The sequence below is a fragment of the Phycomyces blakesleeanus genome (genome assembly GCF_001638985.1).
Source record: "Phycomyces blakesleeanus NRRL 1555(-) unplaced genomic scaffold PHYBLscaffold_4, whole genome shotgun sequence".
NCBI classification, from domain to species: domain Eukaryota; kingdom Fungi; phylum Mucoromycota; class Mucoromycetes; order Mucorales; family Phycomycetaceae; genus Phycomyces; species Phycomyces blakesleeanus.
In genome coordinates, this window is record NW_017265137.1 from 1,929,121 (window position 1) to 1,955,407 (window position 26,287).

General features: G+C 34.0%; 10 protein-coding genes across 10 annotated transcripts; 5 read left to right on the forward strand and 5 right to left on the reverse strand.

Annotated features, from left to right (window-relative positions):
- Positions 1–1,505: 1,505 nt before the first annotated feature.
- Positions 1,506–2,723, reverse strand: PHYBLDRAFT_131350 (hypothetical protein). The gene is made up of 5 exons (XM_018429419.1): positions 2,579–2,723; positions 2,300–2,417; positions 2,064–2,156; positions 1,851–1,944; positions 1,506–1,753 (listed from the first exon to the last, which is right to left on the reverse strand). Exons 1-5 carry the CDS (start codon positions 2,710–2,712, stop codon positions 1,725–1,727), a joined length of 468 nt encoding a protein of 155 aa, XP_018295846.1. The 5' UTR covers positions 2,713–2,723; the 3' UTR covers positions 1,506–1,724.
- An 835-nt stretch (positions 2,724–3,558) lies between these two features.
- On the forward strand, positions 3,559–4,713 carry PHYBLDRAFT_93762 (hypothetical protein; the record flags this gene model as incomplete). The annotated part of the gene is made up of 7 exons (XM_018443835.1): positions 3,559–3,591; positions 3,740–3,818; positions 3,896–3,938; positions 4,039–4,158; positions 4,245–4,381; positions 4,494–4,552; positions 4,666–4,713. Coding segments are annotated over 7 exons (519 nt in total), but the record flags the coding sequence as incomplete, so codon positions are not given.
- Positions 4,714–5,033: 320 nt separating this feature from the next.
- On the reverse strand, positions 5,034–7,669 carry PHYBLDRAFT_122594 (hypothetical protein). The gene is made up of 6 exons (XM_018428875.1): positions 7,468–7,669; positions 7,186–7,262; positions 6,596–7,083; positions 6,266–6,491; positions 5,905–6,141; positions 5,034–5,733 (listed from the first exon to the last, which is right to left on the reverse strand). The coding sequence occupies exons 1-6, from the start codon at positions 7,628–7,630 to the stop codon at positions 5,308–5,310; spliced, it is 1,617 nt and encodes a 538-aa protein (XP_018295848.1). The 5' UTR covers positions 7,631–7,669; the 3' UTR covers positions 5,034–5,307.
- A 912-nt stretch (positions 7,670–8,581) lies between these two features.
- On the reverse strand, positions 8,582–10,374 carry PHYBLDRAFT_164697 (hypothetical protein; the record flags this gene model as incomplete). Its single annotated transcript, XM_018435061.1, has 4 exons — positions 8,582–8,672; positions 8,776–8,784; positions 8,900–9,579; positions 9,700–10,374. The coding sequence occupies 4 exons, from the start codon at positions 10,372–10,374 to the stop codon at positions 8,582–8,584; spliced, it is 1,455 nt and encodes a 484-aa protein (XP_018295849.1).
- Positions 10,375–13,397: 3,023 nt separating this feature from the next.
- PHYBLDRAFT_180004 (hypothetical protein) lies at positions 13,398–14,552 on the forward strand. The gene is made up of 5 exons (XM_018438249.1): positions 13,398–13,433; positions 13,519–13,627; positions 13,724–13,988; positions 14,135–14,290; positions 14,364–14,552. The coding sequence occupies exons 1-5, from the start codon at positions 13,405–13,407 to the stop codon at positions 14,432–14,434; spliced, it is 630 nt and encodes a 209-aa protein (XP_018295850.1). The 5' UTR covers positions 13,398–13,404; the 3' UTR covers positions 14,435–14,552.
- A 2,318-nt stretch (positions 14,553–16,870) lies between these two features.
- PHYBLDRAFT_164699 (hypothetical protein) lies at positions 16,871–17,913 on the reverse strand (the record flags this gene model as incomplete). Its single annotated transcript, XM_018435062.1, has 2 exons — positions 16,871–17,521; positions 17,878–17,913. 2 exons carry the CDS (start codon positions 17,911–17,913, stop codon positions 16,871–16,873), a joined length of 687 nt encoding a protein of 228 aa, XP_018295851.1.
- A 779-nt stretch (positions 17,914–18,692) lies between these two features.
- PHYBLDRAFT_185638 (hypothetical protein) lies at positions 18,693–20,333 on the forward strand (the record flags this gene model as incomplete). Its single annotated transcript, XM_018439112.1, has 4 exons — positions 18,693–18,749; positions 18,828–18,922; positions 18,984–19,057; positions 19,147–20,333. The coding sequence occupies 4 exons, from the start codon at positions 18,693–18,695 to the stop codon at positions 19,869–19,871; spliced, it is 951 nt and encodes a 316-aa protein (XP_018295852.1). The 3' UTR covers positions 19,872–20,333.
- A 1,308-nt stretch (positions 20,334–21,641) lies between these two features.
- On the forward strand, positions 21,642–22,295 carry PHYBLDRAFT_141672 (C2H2-type zinc finger transcription factor; the record flags this gene model as incomplete). The annotated part of the gene is made up of 1 exon (XM_018430640.1): positions 21,642–22,295. One exon carries the CDS (start codon positions 21,642–21,644, stop codon positions 22,293–22,295), a length of 654 nt encoding a protein of 217 aa, XP_018295853.1.
- Positions 22,296–22,889: 594 nt separating this feature from the next.
- PHYBLDRAFT_60939 (hypothetical protein) lies at positions 22,890–24,650 on the forward strand (the record flags this gene model as incomplete). Its single annotated transcript, XM_018440722.1, has 2 exons — positions 22,890–24,510; positions 24,556–24,650. 2 exons carry the CDS (start codon positions 22,890–22,892, stop codon positions 24,648–24,650), a joined length of 1,716 nt encoding a protein of 571 aa, XP_018295854.1.
- Positions 24,651–25,471: 821 nt separating this feature from the next.
- On the reverse strand, positions 25,472–26,048 carry PHYBLDRAFT_180006 (hypothetical protein; the record flags this gene model as incomplete). Its single annotated transcript, XM_018438250.1, has 2 exons — positions 25,472–25,641; positions 25,826–26,048. 2 exons carry the CDS (start codon positions 26,046–26,048, stop codon positions 25,589–25,591), a joined length of 276 nt encoding a protein of 91 aa, XP_018295855.1. The 3' UTR covers positions 25,472–25,588.
- Between the last annotated feature and the right edge of the window lie 239 nt (positions 26,049–26,287).

The following is a 26,287-nucleotide window of genomic DNA, read 5'->3' on the forward strand; positions in this document are numbered from 1 at the left end:
CAGCCCAATAATTATTACAGTTAGTACTGTAGATAATATCTTAAAGATTTTTAAGATAATTATATCATACTGCCGGGTAAATTGTGTCAGATCGATATGGAGCTAATTTAGTAGGAAGTCCTAAAGCTCTAGTATAAAAGAGAAAAGAATAGCTAAGAGCTAAAGAAATACGATTTATGACTTGATGTTATAATTGTAACACCGACACTAGTTAAGCAGTAAATACACTCTAATAACCAAATATAGTAAAGGAAGAAAGCCTTAAGAAACTAAGACGTAATGACAAGAGCAGATTGTGTTTTCTTATAAAAAGGGACACTTTTTATTTATGAATAAAGACAGCTGATATACAGTCTCAAAGTATTTCTATACGTCTCTATTATCAAATATTTTATTTTTCTATTGTTTCATACCTGAAATACCACACAAGAAATATATATAATAAAGAGCATCTTTATTCATATATAAAAACTATTCTTAAAAACTTGACGATCCCCAGTGGTATTGATCCCGCAACTTAGTCACAAGAGTCAGAAAAAAATACGAAACCGAAACACAACATTCAAAAGCGAATTTAATATAATTGTTATTCTGATTGAATTGTCAAATCTCGATCTGGTATTTCTTTTCTGGCACTTGTAACTAAGTTGCGGGATCAATACCACTGGGGATCGTCAAGTTTTTAAGAATAGTTTTTAGGTATGAATAAAGATACTTTCTATTGAAGATGATTTCTAGCTATTTATACAAAATTATTGTGGAAATTGTAGTAAATAAATATCTACAGCAAAACGCCTTATATGTTAGATATCCAGTAATACATTTACAGTTATATCTATCATCCCAAATATCTAAAGCATATACAAAAGACCAATTGACAATGTTAAGATCTTTTATTCTAAAAATTCAACAATTACTGATTGATCGTAAATTTCGGTTCTGATTACCAATGTTAACTCTGACACAACAACCAAAATGTTTCCCTTTTGCTTAAAAAAAAGAAAAGAATGAGAAAACATATAGTTTAACGAAAGTAGAGTAGAAACCAAAACAGACGTTTACAATGGCTAAATAGGTTTATAAAAGATGTAAAAGAGAATAATGTTTTGTTTAATAAACGTTAGCTATATTTATATCCTCATCTACGATCCTCAGTGAATTTAATTAATATTTACTATGTTATTGTAGAATTGGAAGATCAACCCTAACCGAAAACAACAAATTGTATATTTTTGCTATTACTGATATAGCCCATCTTTCCAATTTACTTTAAACGTAGCCAAATGCGTCAAGGTTTAATATAATACAGAATTATAGCAAATAAGAGAGAAAATAAAAGCTAGTTTTTTATTATTTTGATTTAGGTGATTTTTTTTTGAAATGTTTATTCACCCTTGACTACACTCAAGCAGTATCTAATATTATTAGAAGATTCTAAAGTTACCAACTGACGAATAATCATTCTAATTCTTGCATTTTTTTATAAAGATAGGTCATTAGAATTTGTATCGCCAAAATTAAGAATAGCAAGTTTAAGCTTTGATTAAATTAGCATTATCATGGGTCTGATAAATCAGACTCAAAATCGATTCATTCCAACACCATCAATAATTGAGAGAGAGACAAAAAAAAGCGGGGGAAGGGGGTATTGATTCTTCATTATGCGCATTGCCTTCTTTTTTTTTAAAAAAAAAAAAAGAAAAAGAGGGACATCGGAGAAATCCTTATTGTACAATCTTGATTTGGAAGGTGCCTTTATAAACATAAAGTAATATTGATGTACATTAGAGAATCAAGAAGGCGCAGGAGAAGAAGTGTATCATTTAAATAGAGACAGAAACGTATCTTACATTGAGGAAGGTTAGAAGTTTCTGCAACTACCACACTCGGAACACCAAGGTTTGCGAGTGCTCCTCTAATGATACCACAAGGAAACCAGACATACTTGATTCACAAATACGCACACACGTTAATGAATAAAGTGTTAGATATTAAAAGCAATAGAGCAGAGATAAAGATCAATTTTGTGCCTAACTATCTATACATATACAAAATACACTTACTGGTGATGCCTTTCTAGCTGAATCTGCACCCCCGATATCAGTGGACATGCGCATAAACCATCTAAAATTATTGTCTTGTAGCACATACACACCCTTTACTCATAATATGTGAATATTTAACGATCTGTTCCATTCTTTATTTTTCTCTTATTATTATACTTGCAAATAAACCAATACAACTACACATACATAGATTTCTATATATATATATATTACTTTTATAGCATTCAGCTTACCCTGTGATTTGTTTTCAGGTTATCAATCTGCTTCTTGAACATAATTGTCCAAAAATCTTTGCAAATGAATTTGACTACATCTAACGTATCCGCAAAACGGGGCCTGTCTTTTGTAAATCTAACAAAGCATATGATTGCATATATTTACTCTTTTCCTTTTAATATCTTTAATCATAAACGCAAAACACATGCCCATACAAAGACACCGACACCGACATCGACACCGACACCAACATCCACCCACATAATAATAATACTATTCTTTCTTTCTTTATTTACCTTTCAACAAGTCTCTGCCCAACCGCATAACCAAGGGTCTCAAGTTTGTAAAATACAGCCTCACTATCTGCATCAGTTTCGGTCGAGGCTGTTCTGCAGATCGTATCGACCATCTCGATCAAAAAGAAGTCCATGCAGCTCTCATTGGCAAGTCGTGGCTGCTGTACATAATTACTGCTGATAGTACTGACATCACCAAATCCCGACATGACAAGTACCTAGAACCAAATTGATAAATGATTGATTGCCTGGTGATGAAGAGAGATGTTGGCATTAGAAGAAGTCCATGTACCCGATAATTTACGTCATTCCGTGTCACGTGTGGACAGACAGACCTACCTACCTACCTACCAGACTTATCGATTATAGAGTTATATCGTTCAGTTGTGTATGTGTGTATATAGCAAAATACGCGCCCCCCTCTGAGACGTTCACCAAAAAAAAACACACACACACACACATATATATATCTTTTATTTTATTTTATTTTTATTTTTATTTTTATTTTTTATTTATATTATCTATTTATATTATATTATATTATTTTATTTAATATTATCGCCTTTGGTTTCGTCCCTTTAACTCCTTTTCTTTCTTTCTTTCTATTATTATTTCTGACAGAAATAAAATAAAATAAAATATATAGATAGATAGATAAGAAACAAGTGATGCTTTCTTCAACACACATGAACGCAAGCCAACAAGCTCAATATGACAATCCCTTTGCGTCTATGCACTCTGACAACGATCCTTTCCAGTCACCATCAGCCTATGTTGAACCTGACCTTGACTTGACTGGACAATCGACCACAAAGGCCTCCAAACCATCGGTTCAGCCATTGTCAAGCCCAAATCCTTTTGCTAATCCGCTGCTGAGTGGAAACATTGGCAGCTCAGCCAGACCAACACAACAACAACAACAGCAGCAGCAGCAGGGTCAACAGGAACAACAACAGTCTTCATTTGTGTATACTGGTGAAGATACCCTCGACGAACCTGTATCGGTTACTATTGTAAGTATTCAAAAATAAATATAAAAAAAAAAGATTAATGACAAGAAAGGGAAACGCCCTTTTTATCTTTATTTTTGTTTTTAATAAATACAAATACTTATGGATTATTGCTCTCTTTAATTTTTTTATTTGATGTTGTGTATTGCAGCTTCGTGACCTGAAACAAGTTGCAGGAAAGCTGAAGCAAGTACTTCATCCAAAAGGAGATCGAAATGTGTTGAGAGATTGTAAGTCTGGTAGAAAAGAAAGAGTATAAAAGCATTTTTGGTTTGCCTTGGTTTACTTATATTATTTTACAATAAAGGGGATTTGTGGGGTCCTTTGATTCTGTGCTTGGCATTAGCAATGTAAGAAATGATATATATATACCTTTTAAAAAAAGGAAGGCATATGTTAAATTGATATAATTGACTTTATTTTTAATTCATGTTATTTATTTAAATATAGTACCTTGAGTGCAAAGGCCCCGTCTGATCAAGCAGTCCCTATCTTTACTGGAGTATTTACCATTGTCTGGATTGGTGCAGCTGTTGTGACATTAAATGCAAAGCTTTTGGGTGGTGCTGTGTAAGTATACATTGATTAATTTATATCCATATAGCATAACATGATATATATTTACTATTGCTATAAAATTTGTATTGTGTCTATAGTTCGTTCTTCCAATCTGTGTGTGTGATTGGATACTGTCTTTTCCCTCTAGTCTTATCCTCTGTCATATCAATCTTTGTCAAACTTGTTTGGGTCAGAATCCCCATGGCACTTGTTACATTTGCATGGTCTACCTATGGTCAGTAACTAAATCAACTAAAAAAAAACACTTGCTTATTACTATCACTAGTATCGGTAATGATGACTATGATATCTAATTGTTTTTTTATATATATATATATTGAATTTAGCTTCTGTTGGCTTCTTGTCAGAGTCTCAGGTGCATCTTAACAATCGTCGTGCACTGGCAGTAAGTATACGAAGAATAAAACAAACGTTGTTTTATGCGTACAGCAACAAACTACTAACTAATGAACCACTCTTTATTCTTTATATATATATATGTAACAATCAATCTGACAGGTCTATCCCCTTTGCCTATTCTATTTCTCCATCTCATGGCTCGTCCTGACATCTTAGATCCGATCTTTATTTCTTTTCTCTCTTTATCCTCTTTTTATATATATATATATATACATACATACATATATCTCTTTCTTATTCTCCCCTCTTTCTTTCTTTTTTCCCACTACACGTCAATTATCTCTCTACTTCTTTCTATTCAATTTAACTTCAACATATAGCCACAATAATTTGAACAGTTTTGTTACAATATTATTAAAAAAAGAAGAAGACAAAAGAATATATGTGTATTAGGCTCAATTATCCATATAACTCATTCTAATAGTAAAGTAGGTGTAGTAATAGTGCCATTTTTACACAAAGCGATTACAAATCACTGTAGTTGTAAGATTAAAGAAAGAATGAAAATCACCCGAAAATAAATTGCGAGAGAAGGGGAGAAAGAGTAAGGATGAATGTAAATGAGTAAATGAGTAAGATGTTGGTGAGTAAAATGTATGGGAGTAAATAAAATGGAAATTAAAAGAAAGTAAAGTAAAGAAGTATAATTGTTAGTGTAAGTGCAAGATAAAATGTCAAACATATATATATATATATATATATATGTTTTCTTCTCCTTTTTCTCCTTTTTCTTTATATCATCTAAATCTTGCGGGCAGGAATCATAGAAGATGGAAGCTTGTCCGGTAATTTTCCACCAGCCTGCACAGCCTTTATGAGATGCATTGCAACCGAGAACTCATCAAGGTCCATGTAACCATCTTCATCCCAATCAGACAATCGCCAGATTTGAGCTAGAATATCATTTCCGAGACCAGTCTCGGTCAGGATTGGTTTCACACTCGAGCCTGGAACCTTTCCATCTCGGGGATGGAGCTGGGAGAAGATCGGTGCATATGATGCCTTTTCCACTGACGAAAAGTTCCAGAACGAGGCCGGAAGACTACCATTGGCGTCAGCAACAGCAACCTCTTCTTCTTCGTCGAATGGATTACGCTGAGATTGATCTAATTCAGGGTTCATCATGGGGAACATTGACATGAGGCGAGGAAGATCAACAGCAAGAGCCTTATTTAATTAATGTATACAAAAGAGAGAAAGAGAGAGGGAAGAAAAGAGATTTGTTAGGAATCAATAGTTGTATATCATTCTTCATCTTTCTTTAATCAAAGCCAAGCCAAGCCAAACCAAGCCAAACCTAAAATAAAATAAAATTCAATAGAAAAAGTATTTTCTTACCTCATCAACCTTCTCCAACAAATCCTCTTTGATGGTTTTGAATTTATCGATATCATACAATGCCAGACTTTGCTTGAATCTTTCAGGATTGGGGAAATCACCGGCTGGTAAATGATAGCGCTGTTGGATCTTTAGGAATTCGGTGTCAAGATTGTTCAAAAGAGCCTCTTTCTTCTTCTTTTTTCCAAACATCGAAGGCATCTCCTTCTTGAGATGACCAATGATCAATGCGTGCACCTAATTAGTTACAAGAGTTATAAGATTTTTGTCTGTTCTATTTTTCTTTTTTTTTATGCAAAGTATTAAACAAATACACACTAATCAAATGCTGTACTGTACTAAACAAAGCTACAGCACTTACTCTTGCTAGTCTCGCACGTTTAACAATCTCGTTAATCTTGCGAATGGCTGCATTTCTTCTCAATTCCTTCAGATCACGTAAAAGGTCCTTTGATTCAGCCTCGATTAGCTCGCGGCAATCTTCAAAACAGTTTGGAGGTTTGTCTACCCAGAAGGAGCTTAGATAGACACGCATAACTTCTGGTGTCTGAACGACCTTTCCAAGAGACCACATCATTGCACCATAACTAGATACATATATATATATATATATATATCAAGTCAGAAAAAAATAATAACAGATCTATTATCATTTCTCTCTATATTATAATAATCCAAATCTATCACTTACACTCGCATCAATTGTTGTTGGCTAACCATATCACTCTTGTTCAACACAACTCGGATCTTTTCTTCCTGTCCTTTCAAACTGTGAATTGCCAACTTGAATTCGTTTGATATGTCGAGCTTGTGGGAATCAAACAACAAGAGGATCAGATCTGATCGCTGTGAGAACCACTCGATGACCTTTGTGTAGTCGTATCCTCGTTCGATGCGTTGTTTGTCACCGGCCAGGATACCGGGTGTGTCGATGATCGTCATGTTCTCCAGGACCGGTGACGGTGTCTGGGATACCTGGAATCGAGACAGGAATGCCTGACCAAAGTTGTTCAGGCCTCGAAATGGCAAATCTTGGTTGACTGCTGCAGCATTACCAGGCATAACTCGGTCTTCGGACCCATTCATAACCGCAACGAACCGATCAGTTGTGGGTTCAACGCCAATGTGTTCGCCAGGATACGATTTATCGAGTAAATAACGAATAAAGGTGGTTTTTCCCTACAATATTATTATTATTATTATTATTATTATTATTATTTTTTAAAAAAAAGTCATTTGAATTAATATGAATTGACATATTATTTTACTGCTATTGCTTACAGTTGAATACTGTCCAATCAAGAGAACAATAGGCTTGGCTTCGATATCTGAATCAGTCAAGGGCGCGGAATGGAAACCTATTTGAAAATGAAAAGAAAGTTCAATTATTATTATTATTATTATTGAAATATAATATATATATATATATATGTGTGTGTGTGTGTGTCTACCAGCGTGTAATAATGAGGTAAGGCGTTAGAGCGGGGGGGGGGAGTGGGTAGGAAAAGGGATATATATTTGTTCTTTTATTTTCTTATTTGGTAATGTCGACATTAACCTTACCTTCAAAGTTATAAGTTACTTCCAAGGGTCTGATCTTTGAATTGTAGATCTTCTTTACACCAGCAATGACCTGAGCATACTCGTCTTCTTCCAAAGAAGCCTTTGACTGTCCTCCTTTGGGTTTTGAGTGTTTGTCTTTTTTATGCTTGAAGGATAACGACATGTTTTTGATTTTTGTTTTCTCTCTTCTTATATTATAAGCGTAAAAAAAATAATTAAAATAAAAGAAGAAGAAGAAGAAGAAGTTGGGCTAAAAAGAAACACAGTAATATATTAAGAATTAACTGTACAAGATACACACACACAAAATAAAATAAAGTCTGACAAGGTTAAGGGTAAAATAAAATAAGAGAGAGAATGACGTACATGTTAAATAGAGCGATAACTAGGATATACTATAGAATATGTACAGTACAGTACATTATAGTCTACATATACATGCCTATGTCTGTGAGTCTGTGAGTCTGTATGTCTGTGTGTCTGTGTGTCTGTGTATTTGCAATATCATTAATAGCAATATAAATACATATGTAAAAAGAACCCCCGCTTACCAGTTTGGTTGCTTTTTCCCTTCTTCTTTTATTTTCATTTTCATGCTAGAAAAATGCTTAAAAATAATACTCCCAGATATTTGGGTATATAATAAACCAACATGGGTTAATATACATACATATATAAATAAGACAGTCGATTTGCTGTTCTTCTTCTTATGCTATGGTCATTAGTATCATAATACAAGGCAGTGTGATATATAAAATAATAGAATAATAGAATAATAATAATATTCATCCGGTTTAAATACAAAATTTATTTTTTTTATTTCTGTAGGTTACAGTAACACACACATTCTCGGAAGAAACTTGTCGATCGGCTGTATATCCCAAGAAATCTTCGAAGCACTTTTCCCTTTAATCGTGATTTCTAGATATGGTCACTTTACTGCTAATTTTATTTTATTTAATTAATTATATATATATTTAGTTTTATTAAGTAAAAGTAAAATAAGGTCGATAATGGGCTGGAATGAAAGGTGAAAGAGAGGGTTTGTATTGACAGAAGACTATGTACATTTAATTGATCTTATATATATATATATATATATATATATGTTTGATTAGTGGCCTTGATGGTATAGACGAGTAGCCATTTCAAGATAAAAGGCCTCCCTGTCAAATGTGCTACTGGAATCTGACTGCCATCGGTATCTAGAATACAGAAAGATTTAATTATATAAAAATAAAATAATTAGAATTAAGGAAATAAATTGCATATAAACTATAAAATATCTGCATGTGCATCTCTACTTACGGAATACAGCTAAAGAAGCAGAAAAGTATAGAGATGAAGAAATAGAGAAACAATTACATAAAGAGTGGTTAGTCTCTTTTTTACAAGGTGTATATCTTTGACGTAAATTATATATAAAATTTACCTTTTTCCACTAAGATCCCAATGATCGGCCTCAACAGTCTTGATGTACTTTCCCCACTTGGCGCTCTTGATGCTCACAATTCCATCATTGTCACCTTCCTTGTCTTTGACAATTTGCCATGGAGTACTCAAGAGAGATGACCAGGCTGGAATCTTTGCTGCAGCACCATACGAGTAGTATTGTACACCCAGATCGTCAGGAGTATTTGGGTTAAAGAATTCTTGACAGTAGTCTGTAGTCAGATTTCCATATGCTGGTTCATCAAAGTAGTCTATCATTGCCTTTGGTAACAATCCAAGCTTGAGTTTGAGATTTAGTAGCTTTTGGTTCTGAGTTTGAGTTTGAGTTTGAGATTGAGTTTTGTTTTGGCGGTCAGAAAGAGGTACATGTAAATCATCATCATCATCATTATTATTGTGATGGTGATTATAATATGCCATCATGGACGCAGTGGCAAATTCTTCAGTACGTGTGACACTATTTTTCATCGAGACTGTCATTGCGCTTAGGGATCTTTGGTTGCATGGATTTCCTGGTTTCTGCTCTCCAACTCCTACATGGTCACGAAACCAGTCCATGACTGGTGAGCCTTGGTGAGGAGTGCATATTGTAGTCAGAGAACGAGGTCTGTAAGGGCGATCTTTGATGTGAGACAAGAGGTACCGACAATCAAGGCCACCCTAGGTTAATAATAATAATGATTTTTTTTTAAAAAATAAATAAATAAAGACAGTTGATATATTAATATATATATATACGGTGAATTTCCATTTAAATACATATATGTATATTTTATTTACCATTGAGTGGGCAACAAAATTAACATCCTTGTCTTTCATGATTGCCTTGAGTACCGCATGTAGTTCTTGAGCACGTTCTCGGATACTTCCTGTTTTCGGTACACCTGTGACAATGACCTTTGCTCCAAGTTTTGCCAGAGCGTCCTCGATACCTTGCCAGTAGTGAAATTGAAGGGCAGGAAATGCATCGGGTCCCCAGAGATCAAATCCGTACAGACCATGGCATAGTACAATCGGGGCTCTTGGTGCAACATAATGCGGCGTAACGGGCATATCTAGGCCAGTTACCAAGTTTATATTATCGTTCGGTTTAATAGTCGTCGTTAATATGCTGTCATCATTTTTATTATTGTTGGTGTCCTTAGTAATGGTGGTGTTTGTGAGTATTGACTGGGAAAAGAAATCCGAGGCAGTGATTGTGTCGAATATAAAGGTCCCCTTATTTGGTTCTTGTTGTTTTAGACGTCTTGGATAGAGAACCTGACCATTGTTGTTCTTATTGTTCTTAGTTGATGATAGATTATTGTTGTTGTCGTTGGTTGCTGATGTCTGGAAAGAGAGGAATTTGTGCGGGACTTGTTTTAGGAGTACGGATAATGATGATATGTTGGAGCTACTTGACACAAGAGCAGTCTGAAGATAGTTGTAAAATACACAGAATGAGATTGCAACCATATTTTGTATGTATAACTGTATATGTTTGTAGGAAGAAGTATAGGTAGAAGAAGTAAAAGAAGTAGGAGAAAGAAAGAGTCAAATCAAATGAACGAACAAACAAAGTAAGCAAGTTAATAGACTGATGATTATTCTTATTCTTTTTCCAAACACATTAAAAAAAAATAATTGCATAAGAATTCATACATACATATAATATAAAATATATAATATAAAATATTTATATATGGGGGAAAGATCAGAAAATTTGTAATCTGTGTTTGAATTAAGAATATTTATCATGTCCTTTAATATATATATATTTTTTTACCCCAATTCCCCTCTGAATGGCTCTATTTTTTTTTTCTTATTGAACCAAAAAAAGGAACAAAAATAATTACACTGCTGTTAATGTATCTGCTGCTTGTTACAAGTAATACTTTCTTTACTTAATGAAACACTAACAAGAAGTATATTTTTTTATATTTTTATATATTTCACAACGTGCTTTATCATGTGAGGGTTGTGTTATGTGTGTGTGTGTGCTTGTCCTGCCATACATTCATTTGCTGAGAGTCGACCAAAGAAAGAAAGGAAAAAAAAAATGCAAGAAAGATTAGAATGAGAATAACAATGAACAAATCAAAATCAAGGCACAAATCCCCAGTGAATATTCCCTCAGCCTTATTGGCTCCCAATCATTCTTACTTCATTTTTTCCCACCAAAAAAATATAAAAATAAATAGCCAAATATAATAATATTATGATATTATATTGTGTATTGTGAGTGTGAAAAAAAAAACAGTTTGGCTTGTTTTTGACCATTTGAATAAAAACCTGGGCAACGTGAATGATTTTTATTGGATAAAGATCAATTTTCAGTCTTTTTTATTTTATTTCATTTCACGGATGTCAATTTGCCAAGCATTGTACCATGAGTATTTAAAATATATATATAAAATATTGACTTGAGTAACGAATAATTATTGACAGCACACAGCACAGAAAGAGATAATCTATCAATACAATACAATACAGTCTAGTCACATTTGTTCAGTCACAGAACACACACTCACAATAATAAAATTCAAATAAATAAATAGAAAAAAAAAAACAATTATTATTTATTCGCTATATAAAAAAAATAGATTCATTTTCATTTATTTAATTGATTGGGAGCCCCCCCTCGGCGTCACATTGCAACAGTGTAAAGCAAAGGACACCTGTGGATTCTAGAGATGGCAAGCCAGAGCTCTAGATTCCGGGCGCAGAAAAATTAGATTAACAACAAATGGTACTATGTACCAAGTTATAGTTGTTAAACTATAAAGAACAGATACTACACTTGATCTTAGCCAAAAGGCCTGAGAGGATGCGGTTTCATGAGTCCCCAAGATTGCTGCCTTTTTATACTTTTTTTTTCAATTTTTTTTTAATTAGCTGAGTTTATATTATATTATTTTATATTACAATAAATTTATATAAATATATATATATTTTTAAAAAAAAAGTGACTTTCATATTTTATATGGTTTTTTGTACGTCACTTTCAAAATTCTATTTTTGTTATTACTATTATTGCTGGACATTTAAAGAAATATAAAAAAGGAGTGGGGGAGGGGAGGATGGACTTGGACAATAGAACAATAATAGTAGTTAAAAAAGAAAGTACGATTTACAAGTGTCTATAATATAAATTATTAGGATTACTTTAGAATGAAATGTGTACATTGTGATTTTTAATAATATTTTATTTTTATTTATTTTGTGGTTGAAATACAAAGGGTGAATAGAGAGAGAGGGGAAGAAAGTTGGGGTGGTCAATTAACCAAGATGGAAATTCTTAAACTAAATAATTAATAATATATATAAAAGGTTGAAATTAATTCCATCCAATAAAATCAATCTAAAAATCGTCCCTTTTGCATTGAACCAAAAAATAAAACACAATTATTGTTAGTATTATTCTTGACTTTTTGATATGGACCACCATGAACACCAAAATCACCTGATTTAATAGTAATATAGAAGAAATTCCCCCATTACTGTTTCAGTTACTGTCACAGTTATTCTTACTGATATATTGTTACTGCTAGCTACCATTCCCTTTCTTTCTTTTCCATATCAAAGCCTCAAAGCTTGGTATTAAAGTAGTTAAAAAACAGTACATTTATTATTGCTATTATATATATGAAGGGTTTTTTTTGGGAATTTCAGTTTTAAGGAAGAAAATGAAAAGAAAAGAAAAAACCCCATACTATATACTAAACAAACAAACAAGGTATTTTGACTCATTTGTGTACATGTCTTTATAGAAAACAATAAGTTTTTTTTTTCACCTTGTTCTTTATACTACCATTGAATGACAAAGCGACCAATACACAAACATATATAAGAAATTTATTTCCTTTTGTACATGACTTCATTGAAAGAAAATCAACTGAACAGCATTTTCTTATACTGCTATTATCAAGCCAAGCCTTACTCCTCTACAAATATATATACATATGATCTGAAATGTTGATTTGTATAAAGAGACCCAAATTTGTTGTAGAATTCACATCACCATAAATTCGTTTTTTTTTCTACCACATTTTCTTTAAAGGATTGTATAATTACCGAATAAAATTATTTTTGCGATTGAATTTACCAAAACATATCTATAGTAGGTTAAGGACCATTGGTTAGGGAAGTTGGATCAGGAAATTTCTCTGGAATTCGACCTTAATTTTCTTCTTCTTACATTATATGTATACATATACCGGCCTAAACACACTAAATGAGTAAAAATAATAGAAGGCTCTCAAAGAATGTCTCTTGATTTGTATTAAATAAGCAAGTAAATGTCATTATTCTGTAAAACCACAATCATGCAAAGTGTCTAGTCAATTTATTGTGTAGGATTCATTTAATAAAATAAAAAGTAGAATAGAGTTGAGCTAGGCACGTGACTGCTATTTTCAATGGAACAAACCTTTTTCCAAAAAAAAAAAGAAGTAGAAGAGAAACCAAAAAAAAAAATAGAATCTCAATTGGAATCTACCCATTACAATGTCAGAAGTAAAGGCCACCCAGAATACGTAATAAAACATGGAAATAAATAAATAAAGAAAAAAAAGACAAAGGTTTTTCAGAAAATAATACTAATTCATATTATATATATAGAGATTTCGAAGGATTTACTTCCTCCAAATCAAAGTATCCTACTGAATACGACGCAGAATTACTTAATGACGACGACAAGGAGATTTGGTTGATTCGTGTACCAGAGAGCGTACGTAGAATATTACCTTGACTCTCTTTATAAAAAAAAAAGGCCCTCGCAACAATAGTAATAATAGTAATAATAACAACAGTCTATACCTTTTAGTTTACCCCTAAAGATCTCACAGAAATCAAGATTACCAAGCCAGTAGAATCATCACACACATCAATCGGAAAACTGACAAAGAAAGATGAAACCTTTGCCTTGTATCGTGTACCAGAAACAACCGAGGATAAAGCCAAGAACAGTGACGATGAAGACGAGGAAGACGACGAGGAAGGCAAGAATGATTTTGGGATCAGTGGACAAGAAATGGCAGGTTTCCAGTGCTTATTGCCTTCTAGAGATCATTACGGAAAGCTCGTTTATGGTGCGTACAAAAAAAAGGAACCAAAACTATAAACAATTCATGCTTATATATGTATTTATATCTAACCAAAAAAATATTATGCTGTTAAACTATGTATTGTATATATGTATGTATGTTTGTTTGTTTGCTTGTTCGTGTGGTGCTAGCTCCCAAGACTTTCAAGCACAATTTGATCCTGACCAGAGAAGTCGAGATTCCTGATTCCGAAAAGATCGCAGAAACTATCCGTGACACACCCTTGGGAAAGAGACAACAACCTGAAGGTCTTAAGATGAGATTTAAGCCCTACGGATTTGACACAGGTAACAATTCAATCCAATTCAACTCTATGAAACTAAATTCATTAACAAATAATAACAAATTGATTTATTATAGGTGCTGCAAAAGTGTCGGATGAGGAACCTGAGAAGAAGAAAGTAAAGAAGGAAAAGAAGGAAAAGAAGTAAAAGTAGAAGTAGAAGTAGAAATAGAAGATGTAGTATATATATATGTATATTCGCAAAAATTATTATTATTTTCTTTAAAAATAAAATAAAAAAAAATAAAATAAAGCAAATAAAAATTAAAATCAAATTAAAATTAGAATTAAAATTAAAAAATTAAAAAATTAAAAAGATTAAAATTAGAATTAGAATTAAAAAGTTAAAAAAAATTAAAAAATTAAAAAAATTAAAAATGACAGATATATTCAATATATTAATTATAACAATTAAACTGAATAAAACGGATTTACTTTTGAGTGCTTTATACTTTATTCAAAGCTATTATAATTATTGTAAACCCCAGCCCCCCCCTTTTTTTTTATATTTTTAAAAAGAAACAAATTTCATACACCCAAAGAATTCACATTCGATACAAATGTCTTGAAAGGCACACCCAAACACAGACACAAACACAAAATAAACGATCATACTAAAGAATAAACCTCAAAACTATTCTTCTTAGCAGCAAATATTCTTTTTCTTTAAAATTTACTTTTCGCTGTATTTCTGCATTGAAGTAAATGGAGCAATAATATTGAGTTTACTTTTGATATACATATATTCAATGGCTGTATATAGAAAGCATATGCTGTGAAGAAAATAAATAAAAGTTAACAGTTAAAGAATATGCATCATGCCCTGATTTTGCAGGGATACTTAAGAGGTTAGAGTAAAGGTGGGTTTTTGATTAAAAGCTTATATTTTCTATCCTACTTTAATTTATGTTTCAATATCAACTTTCTTATTTTCTTATATGGACTGTATCACTCTATAATATATTTCAAACTATATAGCTAGTTTGATTTCATGCAAGAATCACTATACTTTTTTTTTCTATTCAAGAAATAATAAATACTATGTGTAGAAAATAGTGTAGAAACAGAAAGGCCGAGTAAAGAGAAAACAGGAAAAAAAAAGACTTATAAACTAGACTCTGGGTCAAAGAATGATGCTTTTATCAAGAAGAGAAAAAGGAAGAGAAAGCGGCATATATACATAGCACTAGAGATAATAAGTAGCTTTAAAATATCTATAATACTTCTTTAAATAAATATTTTAATGATTTCAATAGGATTTCAAAGAAATATGACCTACAGAAACATATACATACTACAATGCCCAAAAAAATATATTCAATAACTTGTTTATTTACTTGTAATTGTACTGTTACATTGATAAAATTAAACTTTTGTATTTAGACATAATTTTATAAAGAATAAGCCATACAAGCTAAGGTGTTTATATATACACTATAATGATAGTATTTTAGTCAATCAAGGATAAGAAGGAATGCTATGTTTGTAGTCTACAAACTATATTGCATAGCTCAAGTAATAATAATAGACAATGCCTTTTGAGAACTAGTAAAATATTAACTTATTTAATAAACATATGCTATTAATCACTAGTTATTTATTATACTCAACACATGCTCTCAAAATTATATTAACTAATGTGTAAATAACATCAATACTGAGTTATATCAACTTTCATGGATACTATATAAAACTAACGAGAGAGTGTCCAAAACGTAAGAAAAAAGTATCATATTTAAGCACCACTTCTTTGTATATGAGAACAGAGTCGCAGTATTTGTTATGTGTTATGGGAAAGAGCATTTTTCTTTTAAAAGAAAAAGTTAATTTGAGGTACAGGAGAAAAGAAAACATTTGCTAAGAGAAGGCTAACTAAGATTTACTTATTGACCAAAAAGTTAGTGAAAGAGACATTGTCGAAAACGGACCGTCAGTGGGAGGGAGATGTATTGCTTGAGGTATACTTCTTGAAGCTTATGCCGACTACAGCGACAGGGTATATGAGGGCCTGATAGGAATATTTAGCATAATGATAGCATTATGAACATTGAGTTTGATAGATTGGTGACTGAAATCTTGGGATCAAATTTGGGCCCAAACCTTTCATTTTAGTATATATTGGTAGAGAAAGCAAAGTGGGAATTCAAGACTAGAATTATATATATTAGACATTGTGCTAATGTGATTGTAAACGGGATGAGAAAGTATAATAATTTTCAACAGGTCAACTTCTTGTGCAGAACACAGGACCATAAGCTACGAACGTTTTAGTGGATGGGCAAGGAGTAGAAAATTTCCATCATTTATAAGAGATGAAGAGAGAAGCTGAAGCAGAAGATCTTGTTAGGATTTAGAAAGGTATTACGGTTTCTTTGGGCTGTCAATTGGTCAAACTGTGAGTATCTTATACAGGAAACCTTGAGTGAGTTGTGGCGAAATTAACAGCTAAAAAAAACCTCCCAGGTTCTGTCTAATAGTACGCTCACCATAGTTTATTAAACATAGATATCGACTACTGTTGTTATACACAAGAACGGTTCTGACTATAAGGTTACGCAAATTTTGTGGGTCTATATTGAGGAAATCAGAAAATATGATCACACCCAATATGAATAGTGTGAGCCATGTGCGCCATGTGCGCCATGTGAGCCATGTGGGGGTGCTGAATAAAAAGCCTCGATGAACAGTATCCATGACGGAAAATAGTGCGCGGAAAACAGTAAGAATTATCCAAACAAGGGAATAATAGTGGGAGGTGCGGGTCACTGCTGTCGTGCTGAGGTATCAGGGTGTAATTTATCCAGGGTGGGACGAAATACTCTGCTATATTTGGTTCTAGGATATAATCAAGCCATCCGATCTGACGTGTCTTCTGTCCCATTTGAAGCTTTATAACACCCAATTCGACAGCCAAAATTGAAGTGCACAGGGAAACCAGCTTAGCTATCGGAAACATGTTCTTGCAGAGAGACTGACCCATACGATTCCGAAGAGTGTCAAAGAAGTATTCAAGCATAGGCATTGACTGCAAGAAATGCCAAACTTGGGATAGGATTAAAGTGTTAAGAACAGTTACTCTTCCTAATGCCAGCAAAGAGCATTGTGAGTAAATGTGGTATTCTGTGGCTACTGTCCTCAGGATTTTTTTTACAAAAGTCGTTACATTTTCCGAGTAAAAATACCAACGGAAATCCAAGTTAAGAGAAAGCTGAGGTAAAGGTACGGTTATACCAAGCTACAATACTATTCAGGCTCAAATATGAGCGCCACGGTAGCGTGGGAGTACCTGAAAAGTGAAAACGATAGCGTTTTATCTTACACCAGAGAATATGGACAGTTTTTTTTAATGGTTGGTTTAAGATGCGATGACTATAAATTGAATTAATAAAGATCCTCGGGTCCTTGATATTGAAGCTCTAAAATAATTTGATATGTTTTTTTTTCTGAATCCCATAAAATGTTAGGATGTTTTCAAACCTTCAAAAGGATATCAGGACTTACTAAGAGGAAGGGGAGAAAGGATAATAAAATTGGTTCGGCTTTCAAAGAACTAACAATTGGAACAAATAAAAAAACATATTCAAATCTTACCGAGTAAATTTTGCCGATTTCAATGTCTTTCGCCATTAAAGTTGCTTATACGTATACAGACACACGCATATTAAGCTTCTGTACATCATACGCAGAATCCACAATTTTTTTTTCTTTATTTCTGATTGTCGATAATTCTCGTCTTGTTTGGTGATTTTCTTGCCTACTACATTTATGTAGAATATCATACTTCTCCCAAAAGTTATCTTTTTTATCTACATATCTGTAATACACAAGACCGGAGATTATCCATTGACATTGATGGTAAATGTTGAGATTATCATAAAAATGCACGCTTTTCTTTTTGTTAATATTCTGATGAATTTATAGTTGAATTATAAAATTGATATTTAATTAACATAACATAACATAATAAAAAACAAAACAAGGCTATGTTTGGTTTTCAAATAGAGATAGAGATAGATATGTACATATGTATGTATATGTGGAGGGCTTAAAAAAAGTAGGTTCTTATAATTAACAGCCTTACACAAGAATCGAATCTTGATTTGTGTTCAATACACAAGGCTTTATTTATCAAGCTTTTCCTTCTTCTTTTGTTTTGGGCATTATCAGAGGATATTTGCGCTCCTTATCTCCTTTTTTGTGAATATGGATATAATCTCAGAAAACTGTGCTCTCATCTAAAGTTGGTTTCCATTTTAGGAAACAAAGATCAGATCCAGTCCTACTCCGCCATCTGTATTCTGTTGCATTTCAAGCAATATTTAAAATAATCTGTTTGCAGACTTCTTTATTCTACAATCTCTTTCTCTTTATCTCTTTTTTTTTTAATACCTACAATAATAACAATAATGGAATCTACATGTCCTATCTCATCAGACGGTCTTGAAGCCATTCAGTGGATAAACGTAAGATTTTATTCTGGAAATCATTAGATTACTGTTGGTCAATATTTTGCGTTCCTTATACAAGTTTGTCTATTGTAGACCATCTTTGGTGAATGTGTCTATGGCTGGCAAGAGTGTGCGAGTTTAATGTTTGGTTATCTATCCATTTTAGCATGGCTTAATGCACAAATGCCGTAAGTTTACAGATACACAAACATATATAGCGTCGGTACTAATATCCTTCATATTTATCAGTCAAGTCATAAAGAACTATCGACTAGGCACAGCAGAATCACTTAGTTTTACCTTTCTAGTAGTTTGGCTCATTGGTAAGCATATAATTATATATATAAATATAAATTTTACTAAAGAGAAAAAAAAATCAATTAATTAATTAACATTGATTGTTGATTTGTAGGTGACGTCGCCAATCTTATCGGCTGTACCATTCTTGGCCAACTTCCCTTCCAACTGTATCTCTCGATTTACTTTATTACTATTGACACCTTCCTTTGCATCCAGTGGATTTATTACGTCAAGTACCCTACCAACTCACTTCGTCAATGGTTCAATCCTGGAAAGTGCCTGACCAAGAAGACCGAAACCCCTACATCGACATCATCCACCGAGACCACATGTCTTTTGTCTGAACCTAGCCAAAAGAGTTACAGTGCATCTGCAAGTACCTCCAAAGCAACTGCTCTGCTTATGATTGGTCTCTTTACACTCGCAAACGCAGGATTTTCTCAAAGCCTGACCACCAACCCTACGACGAATGTGACAGACCATATTGTTACACAACAGCAGCAGAAGCAGTCTGACGAGAACATGATTTGGATTGGTCGCTTCTTTGCATGGCTTTGTACCTCCCTCTATCTGTCATCACGTTTACCCCAGATTATTCAAAACTTCCGCCGTCGTTCTGTCGAAGGCCTGTCGATGGCCCTATTCTTTTTTGCAGCAATGGGCAACCTCACTTATTGTCTCTCGATCTTCACCAACCCTCATGCCACTCGTCAGAGCATTATTGAGTCTGTACCTTATATTATCGGTAGTGCTGGTACTCTGATGTTTGATGGCACAATCTATGCTCAGTACATGATTTTCGACAACAAAGTGAAGGAGACTGATAGTCAAGCATAATTTCGTATTGCTTTTATTACCACACCTGTCCAACCCAACCCAACCCAACCCAACCCAATCCAATCCAATCCAATCCAATCATACCATACCATATCATATCGATCAATCCATTCGCTTTGTATTATATTCATCATTATTGTCACCGTCACCGTCACCTTCATATTTACTACTACTATTACTATCATTGTTATAATAATCATCATAATCATATCACCCTTAGATACCTTTAGTTTCTTCGCTGTATTTATAGTCTATAAGTTTATTCTCTTTATCTTTCTTTTACTTTTTGTTTTGCTTTGTTTAATTTTCTATTGCTTAAAGGTGATACACCCATTTATTCTCTGTAGTAGATCGCACTTGATTTAATATTAATTTCATACCATTTAAAGGAGAAAAAGAAAGGGGAATCGAGGTTGAGGCTGGCAATGATAAATAATATCAAATTATATATAATTATATATTATATTGCACATTGAAAATTGATTACAAAGAGTAAATAGGTTCTTCTTATCTTTGTTTTGTTTTGTTGTGTTTAAGTTATAAAAGTTTAATAAAATACAATTCTGTTGTTCCTCAAAGAATGGAACATAATACGCCTAGAAGCCATTGCTGTGAAACTTACCCCCTTCCTGACATATGAGTTCAATAAGAATGAATAAATATTGCTAATAAACACATAAAGAGAGAAAGAGGGACGAGACTTGAGTTCCACAAACTAAAATCAGAGTAAAGGTCATCACGCCACCAAATGTCTTACACCACAGCAGATTTTTTTGTGTAATCTTGTTCCTTAAAAGGATTCTTGTATACGGGGCGAATTTTGCCCATAACAGGAAATTCATTTTTTTGGGGGACTGAAAAGTGGGGGGATGGGGGGACTACTCTCGGCCAATAGATTTCGATTAAAAAATGTACTGCACAATTTCAAAAATGGTTCAAATTTTTAATTTGTTTCAAATAATTTTGGGTTGTAAAAAACTTATTTTTTATTTTCGAAAAAAATTAGGCTAAAAAAAAGCTAGACTGGACCATAAAATCCACAGGCAGTAGCACACCAGTATATCCATACCACTAGAAACACTAGTAGTATAACTGTTTGTACTTATGCCTGTAAATTACGCGATCGGTTTGCTGCAAACTACTATGTCTAGCTAATCCAAGAGACCCGGTGCCAGAAATTCCAATAAACCCAAAGAGCATAAAGATTTGAATTTCGAGAAAAGCTAAAGCAGAAGAACTAATAATTAGTAATTAAACTTAGTTATATATATTTAACAGAATTTTACCTTTGACTCTATTAAGGCATTTGCAATAAAAGGCAGCCAAATCTCTGCAAGTGAGGAGTAAATAGTTAGTCTTCTGTTGCTTTGTAAGAGGAACATGTAGTTATTACCTCTTTATTGATTTACCGAGATGATGAAAAACTAATTTATAAACTAGAATTGTATGATTAATAAACACAATGACATAAAAAACTTTGATAGCATAAATACCTTTGAGCTTACGGTCTTTAAGCAAAATTCTGCTTCTATAAATACTATAAGCATACTGGAATATCTTACAAATGGAAGCTCATGCAAATAATAAATATTTTGTGGAAAAGTAAAATGAAAAAGACAAAAACACGTGATATTTTCTTAAAAGAAAAGAAGTAAAAAAAAAGTCTAATTGGTCCGCTGACATTAAATATCGATCTTTCCACATTTTATAAATTCAATTATTTTCGCAAAGTCATTTTCCCCCCTTTGTTTTTACAATCAATTTACTATTATGCAAAAGAATACAAGACAAGAAACATATAAAATCGTTAAGACTCGCCCCCCTAAAAGGCAAGGCGAACTTAACTTTAGCATCAATTCAGGTGTTTTTACCTGCTCTGAATGCGAAAAAGAGTTCGAAAAGCCTTGGTTACTGAAAAGGCATTCGAAGGTTCACCATATAAGTAATCAAATGGCAACCAATACTGTACTCGACGAACCCGAGCAGGCCGAATTGATAGTCGAGAACACTATTCCGGATGCTAATGCATTTGATTACTCGAGTGACGAAGATGACTCCTCCAGTATCGGGGATGAAGAAGACAACATTGTAGACGAGGAAAACGATATTGTCGATAATTTCTTTGATATTGAAATGAACAGTAATCCAGTTTTCAACGCGTTCTCTGACATGTTTTCTTCTGCTGCTGCTGCTGATGAGGTATCAATGACCGATGATGACTCTGAGATCCCGGAAGAAGTCTTTGAGACAATTGGCGCTGTAAATGACCCTACAAGCTGTTATCCTTTTCGCGATCTTCAAACCATGATCCTTTTCGCTTTTATCGATGGGGATAATGACATGATCTCCCAGCGAATGTTGAAGAAGATACTGCTTGCGATGAACTTGATCATTAAGATCCAGCAAGAAACTCCCATAGGATGAACATTTAAGTTACCTCGTTTGGATGCTCTTTTAAATTATCAGGCAAGAAAGAAGTCCAAGATGCCTGTCTTTCCTTCACAAAGAATATCAGTACCTGGATCAAACGGGAACGCATTCGCCCACATTAACCTTCCGTCCGACCACTTGAGATTTCTTATGGCAAACCCAAAGAAATCCAAGTTGATCTCGTCCATGCCCGATCGTACCCCAAACCAATCGATCTGTTTGGAACAAGGTGAAAAGTGGAGAACCCACCATCTCTTTCAGCAGCCTATGCACACTGTAAATGGTATAGATGTCTGGTTTGGAAACATCGTTTACTTGAAGACAAACGATTGCAGCATCCGCTTTTTGGTTGAATCGTTCCACACGGCAAATAAAAACATTTTTGCGAGAGGGTATCTGGTCAGAGCAATTTCGATTGTATGCTATGGCGTTGAGGTTGCTGTTACCGATTTTAGAGTAGAGCAGATCTCTCACGTTGACACCACTCCTGTTGAAAGAGATCACTACTACAGTATCTCAAGTAGCCTTACCAGATTGAGTCCTGCTCATGACTTTCTTCTTTTTGGAGTTCATCCAATGAAGAAGCCTATGCCTCTTTCTGTTTTGCCCGGTAATGTAGATCGCGATGCAGTGTTTTACAAAGTTAGGATTGTTTCAATCATCCTTTTTACAAACGACACTTCCGGCAATCGTTCAAAGCAGTACAATCCGTTTGAAAGCTGGTTAATGAGATGCGCTGCCTTGCCTTTTAAGGATCGAAATTCGATAGCAAACATCCAGTTTCTTTCTACAATCCCTAAGAAAGATGGTGCAAATGGTATGTCTCTTCTGCCAGCAATCGTTGATGACTTTAAGAAACTCGAGAAAGGTGTAAAAATGTTCTCCGCTGAAGACAATGAGTATGTTCTGGTTGTTGCTCCCATCCTTTGGATTGAGGCTGACACGCCATGTCATTCGGAACTTTGCGGATTGCTTGGGCCGGCCACCACATTTCCTTGCAGAAGATGCTACATCGAACTTAGACGTGCAAAAGTCTTTGTGAAGGACTTGTTCTACTTCTGTGAGTGCCATGAGAGACGAACTCGAGAGCACTATGTTCTTGCAAACTCGTCACCTGGCAGAGACACTGAGATCCCAAATGCTCCGAAAATTGGAATGAACACGCCTGCAAACAAGATAAGCTTTAGAGATCGTTCGACTGGCCGCTTATTAGAATTGCAGTCGTTTGATCCAGAAAAGGATACACCAGTGGAAATCCTCCACACGATACTTCTTGGTGTTGCAAAGTATATGGTGATTGACTTGGTTAAGGTCGTGCTTAAGAATGACACAGCCACAATAGCAAGACTTTCAGAATTCTTGACAGATTACACGCGATCAACTGGTCTATCAAGAAAGTTCACCCGAAACTTGAGACATAGTGGTTCATTCCTCGGTAGAGATTTCAAGGTTCTGCTTCAAATACTTCCTGTAATTCTGATTACAGAATTCTCTGGAAATCATGAGCTAGACCTTATAATACCATGCTTTGTTGAACTTGGCCGATTGTGTTCTCTGGTATTCGTTCGTCAGGTGACATCAGACTTTGATAACTATATTATCAGAGTAGATAATGCAGTGAAGTGCTTGATCAGAGCATTATTTGACTACGATAAAGGAACCAAGAACGAGCTCCACAAGGCATATTGCACCAAGCCGAAAGTTTATTACTTGACACATCTCAAGGAAGATATAATTCGTTTTGGCCCAGCCCTCAATTATGAAACAGAAAAGGGCGAACAGTTCAATAAGCACATTCGCGAACATCTGTTTCATACGAATCGCCAAAACACTTCCAGGGATGTTTGCCTAAAGTTTGCAAAGCAGGTAGCATTGCAACATGTAATTGACGGCGGGTCGTGGATTAATAGCTCTGGCAACCGAGAGAAGTCTGGAACTGGAATAGAGAGGTTCATTAAGGACAACAATGAATCTTTGTTCTATTACACCTTCTTTGGCGGCTCGAGAGAGCTAAAGGACAACAACGACACTGGAGATATTGAAGATGACGCCGTCCAAAACAACAGTTTTGGCGCGTTTGTTTTTAAAAATGATCCAATCTCTCGCCCTCGTATAGGACTTGTCTCAGGCTCTGTTGTTAAGTTTCTTAGCATTGTTCCTCGTACGGATAATGACAGAAACAATAACTATGCCAAGGCTGTAATGACAGGTGAGCATTCTGATGTTGCTAACATGAATCTCGTTTGTAAGTTAGATTTGCACATTTTCCGCAACCCATTTTACATTGTAAATTTGAGCAAGTTCGGTTCCTACTGGTTCATTTTCAATAATATTCTTTTTGATGAATAAAATGATGCTACTTCTTTATTATTATTATAATTATTATTTGAACCTTCTGTTTTCTTCTTCTCAACATCAATTTTTTTGCGTAATTTCTGTGAAGTCATTTTTTGGTTACTCAAACCAACCCCCAACTTTCCTTAATAAATCCTTTGTCTCGAACACTTTCTGACTTCCCTAGCAGTTTTTTTTCTTACTTTAAAAGCCCACAAGTAGTACTGAACTTAATTTTATCCTTTATTCGGATGAAAAAAATTGAGTACGAAAACAAATTACAATATTTTGGCCTCTAAGCCAATCATATTGCTTAGGTGCCAATTTTCACCCAAAATGATAACAAAAATCTCTGGTAGTGTATTCACAATGTGTGTTAATCTCGCGTGTCGGGTAAGATTGTTGGGATAATAATAATGTTGGACACTTTGGGGTTAAGAGCCACAGTCTCTACCTCTCTTGTTTTAGTTAATTGAGCATACATATTCTTAACTGTATTTAACAAGTATATAATGGGTTCGAACAAAAGACAATGATGATAGTAATGATAGGAAGGAAGAAGAAAGATTACTTAATGTTAGGGACACGATCATTTTTAGTTTTCTTTTTTGTTTTTTTAAAAAAAAAACAATTTACCGGACACTTCCGATGTGACTTGAGGTCCGTGTGCACAATTTGTTTCTAATCCTTCTCAACAAACCCATGATAACTTATTATAATATAAATAAATACAGGACAATGGCGTGATTCTTATATAATCATTAAATGTCACAATTTTTACGAATCAAAATAATAATAATAATAATAATAATAATTGTATCTTGTCTTTGGGTTTTGGGCATGATTTATATAATTGGATTTATTATTTTACAAAAGATGAGGAATAGTAGAGTGTGTTGTTTAGGGGGATAAGGCTGGGATTTAGGATAAAATGGATTTCTTCACATGAAAAATTATACAAAGGTGTGGCAATACAAGTAGTTTATAAACAGACGCCATTTCTTCTCTGTATGAGAAAGAGAATTGAATAGAGTTCGATTGGCTTTTAATCTGTTCTGTGTTTTGGATGTGAGAAAAGCAAGGCAAGAAACAGAAGAAGCAGAAGGAGATAATTTAAAATGACTGTCATCGATCGAGGAAAGCCAGTCGAGGAAGATTGTTTTTGTTGCTGTTACTTTAGAAAATCGCACTAGAGACCAGATCTCGTTGGACAAAGTCGTCGGCTGGGTTGACAGATAGACCATTAGAAGAGTAAGCTGATGATTGCTTTCGATTCAATGGCTTGGCTTGAGTGTATATCCGTCTAGCATCCTTGGGCGAGTCTTCAAGAGGAGCCAGTCGACTGGTAGTAGTGGCAGTTGTGCGTTGGTTTGTGCTGATGTTGCGGAAACCGGTAATGATACGTGATAGCATTTTGTTGATATTGTGATTTATAATTATTGTTTGATATTAATTAGACTTTAAGAAAAAAAAAATTGTGGAGAAAGTGTGGAGAAAAGAAAAGAAAAAGGGGTGGGGCTTTTTATACTATACTTTTCTTTTTTCTTTTAAAAAAAAAATTATGATCAAAAATCTTGTGTTCAAGTGGTACGATTTTTCTATGCTTTGTCATGCCAGACCACCAAAAGACAAGAGGGCATTTTTTATTTTTA

Coding starts and splice junctions, on each gene's coding strand:
- PHYBLDRAFT_131350 (XM_018429419.1), bottom strand. CDS start 2,712: ATGGACTTCTTTTTGATCGAGATGGTCGATACGATCTGCAGAACAGCC. Junction 1,945..2,063: donor CAGCTAGAAAGGCATCACCA/GTAAGTGTATTT, acceptor TTGTGAATCAAG/TATGTCTGGTTTCCTTGTGG. Junction 1,754..1,850: donor AACTTCTAACCTTCCTCAAT/GTAAGATACGTT, acceptor ATGTTTATAAAG/GCACCTTCCAAATCAAGATT.
- PHYBLDRAFT_122594 (XM_018428875.1), bottom strand. CDS start 7,630: ATGTCGTTATCCTTCAAGCATAAAAAAGACAAACACTCAAAACCCAAA. Junction 7,263..7,467: donor AGTAACTTATAACTTTGAAG/GTAAGGTTAATG, acceptor ATTTTCAAATAG/GTTTCCATTCCGCGCCCTTG. Junction 6,142..6,265: donor AACGTGCGAGACTAGCAAGA/GTAAGTGCTGTA, acceptor GTAACTAATTAG/GTGCACGCATTGATCATTGG.
- PHYBLDRAFT_180004 (XM_018438249.1), top strand. CDS start 13,405: ATGTCAGAAGTAAAGGCCACCCAGAATAC. Junction 13,434..13,518: donor GTAAAGGCCACCCAGAATAC/GTAATAAAACAT, acceptor TTATATATATAG/AGATTTCGAAGGATTTACTT. Junction 14,291..14,363: donor GCCCTACGGATTTGACACAG/GTAACAATTCAA, acceptor GATTTATTATAG/GTGCTGCAAAAGTGTCGGAT.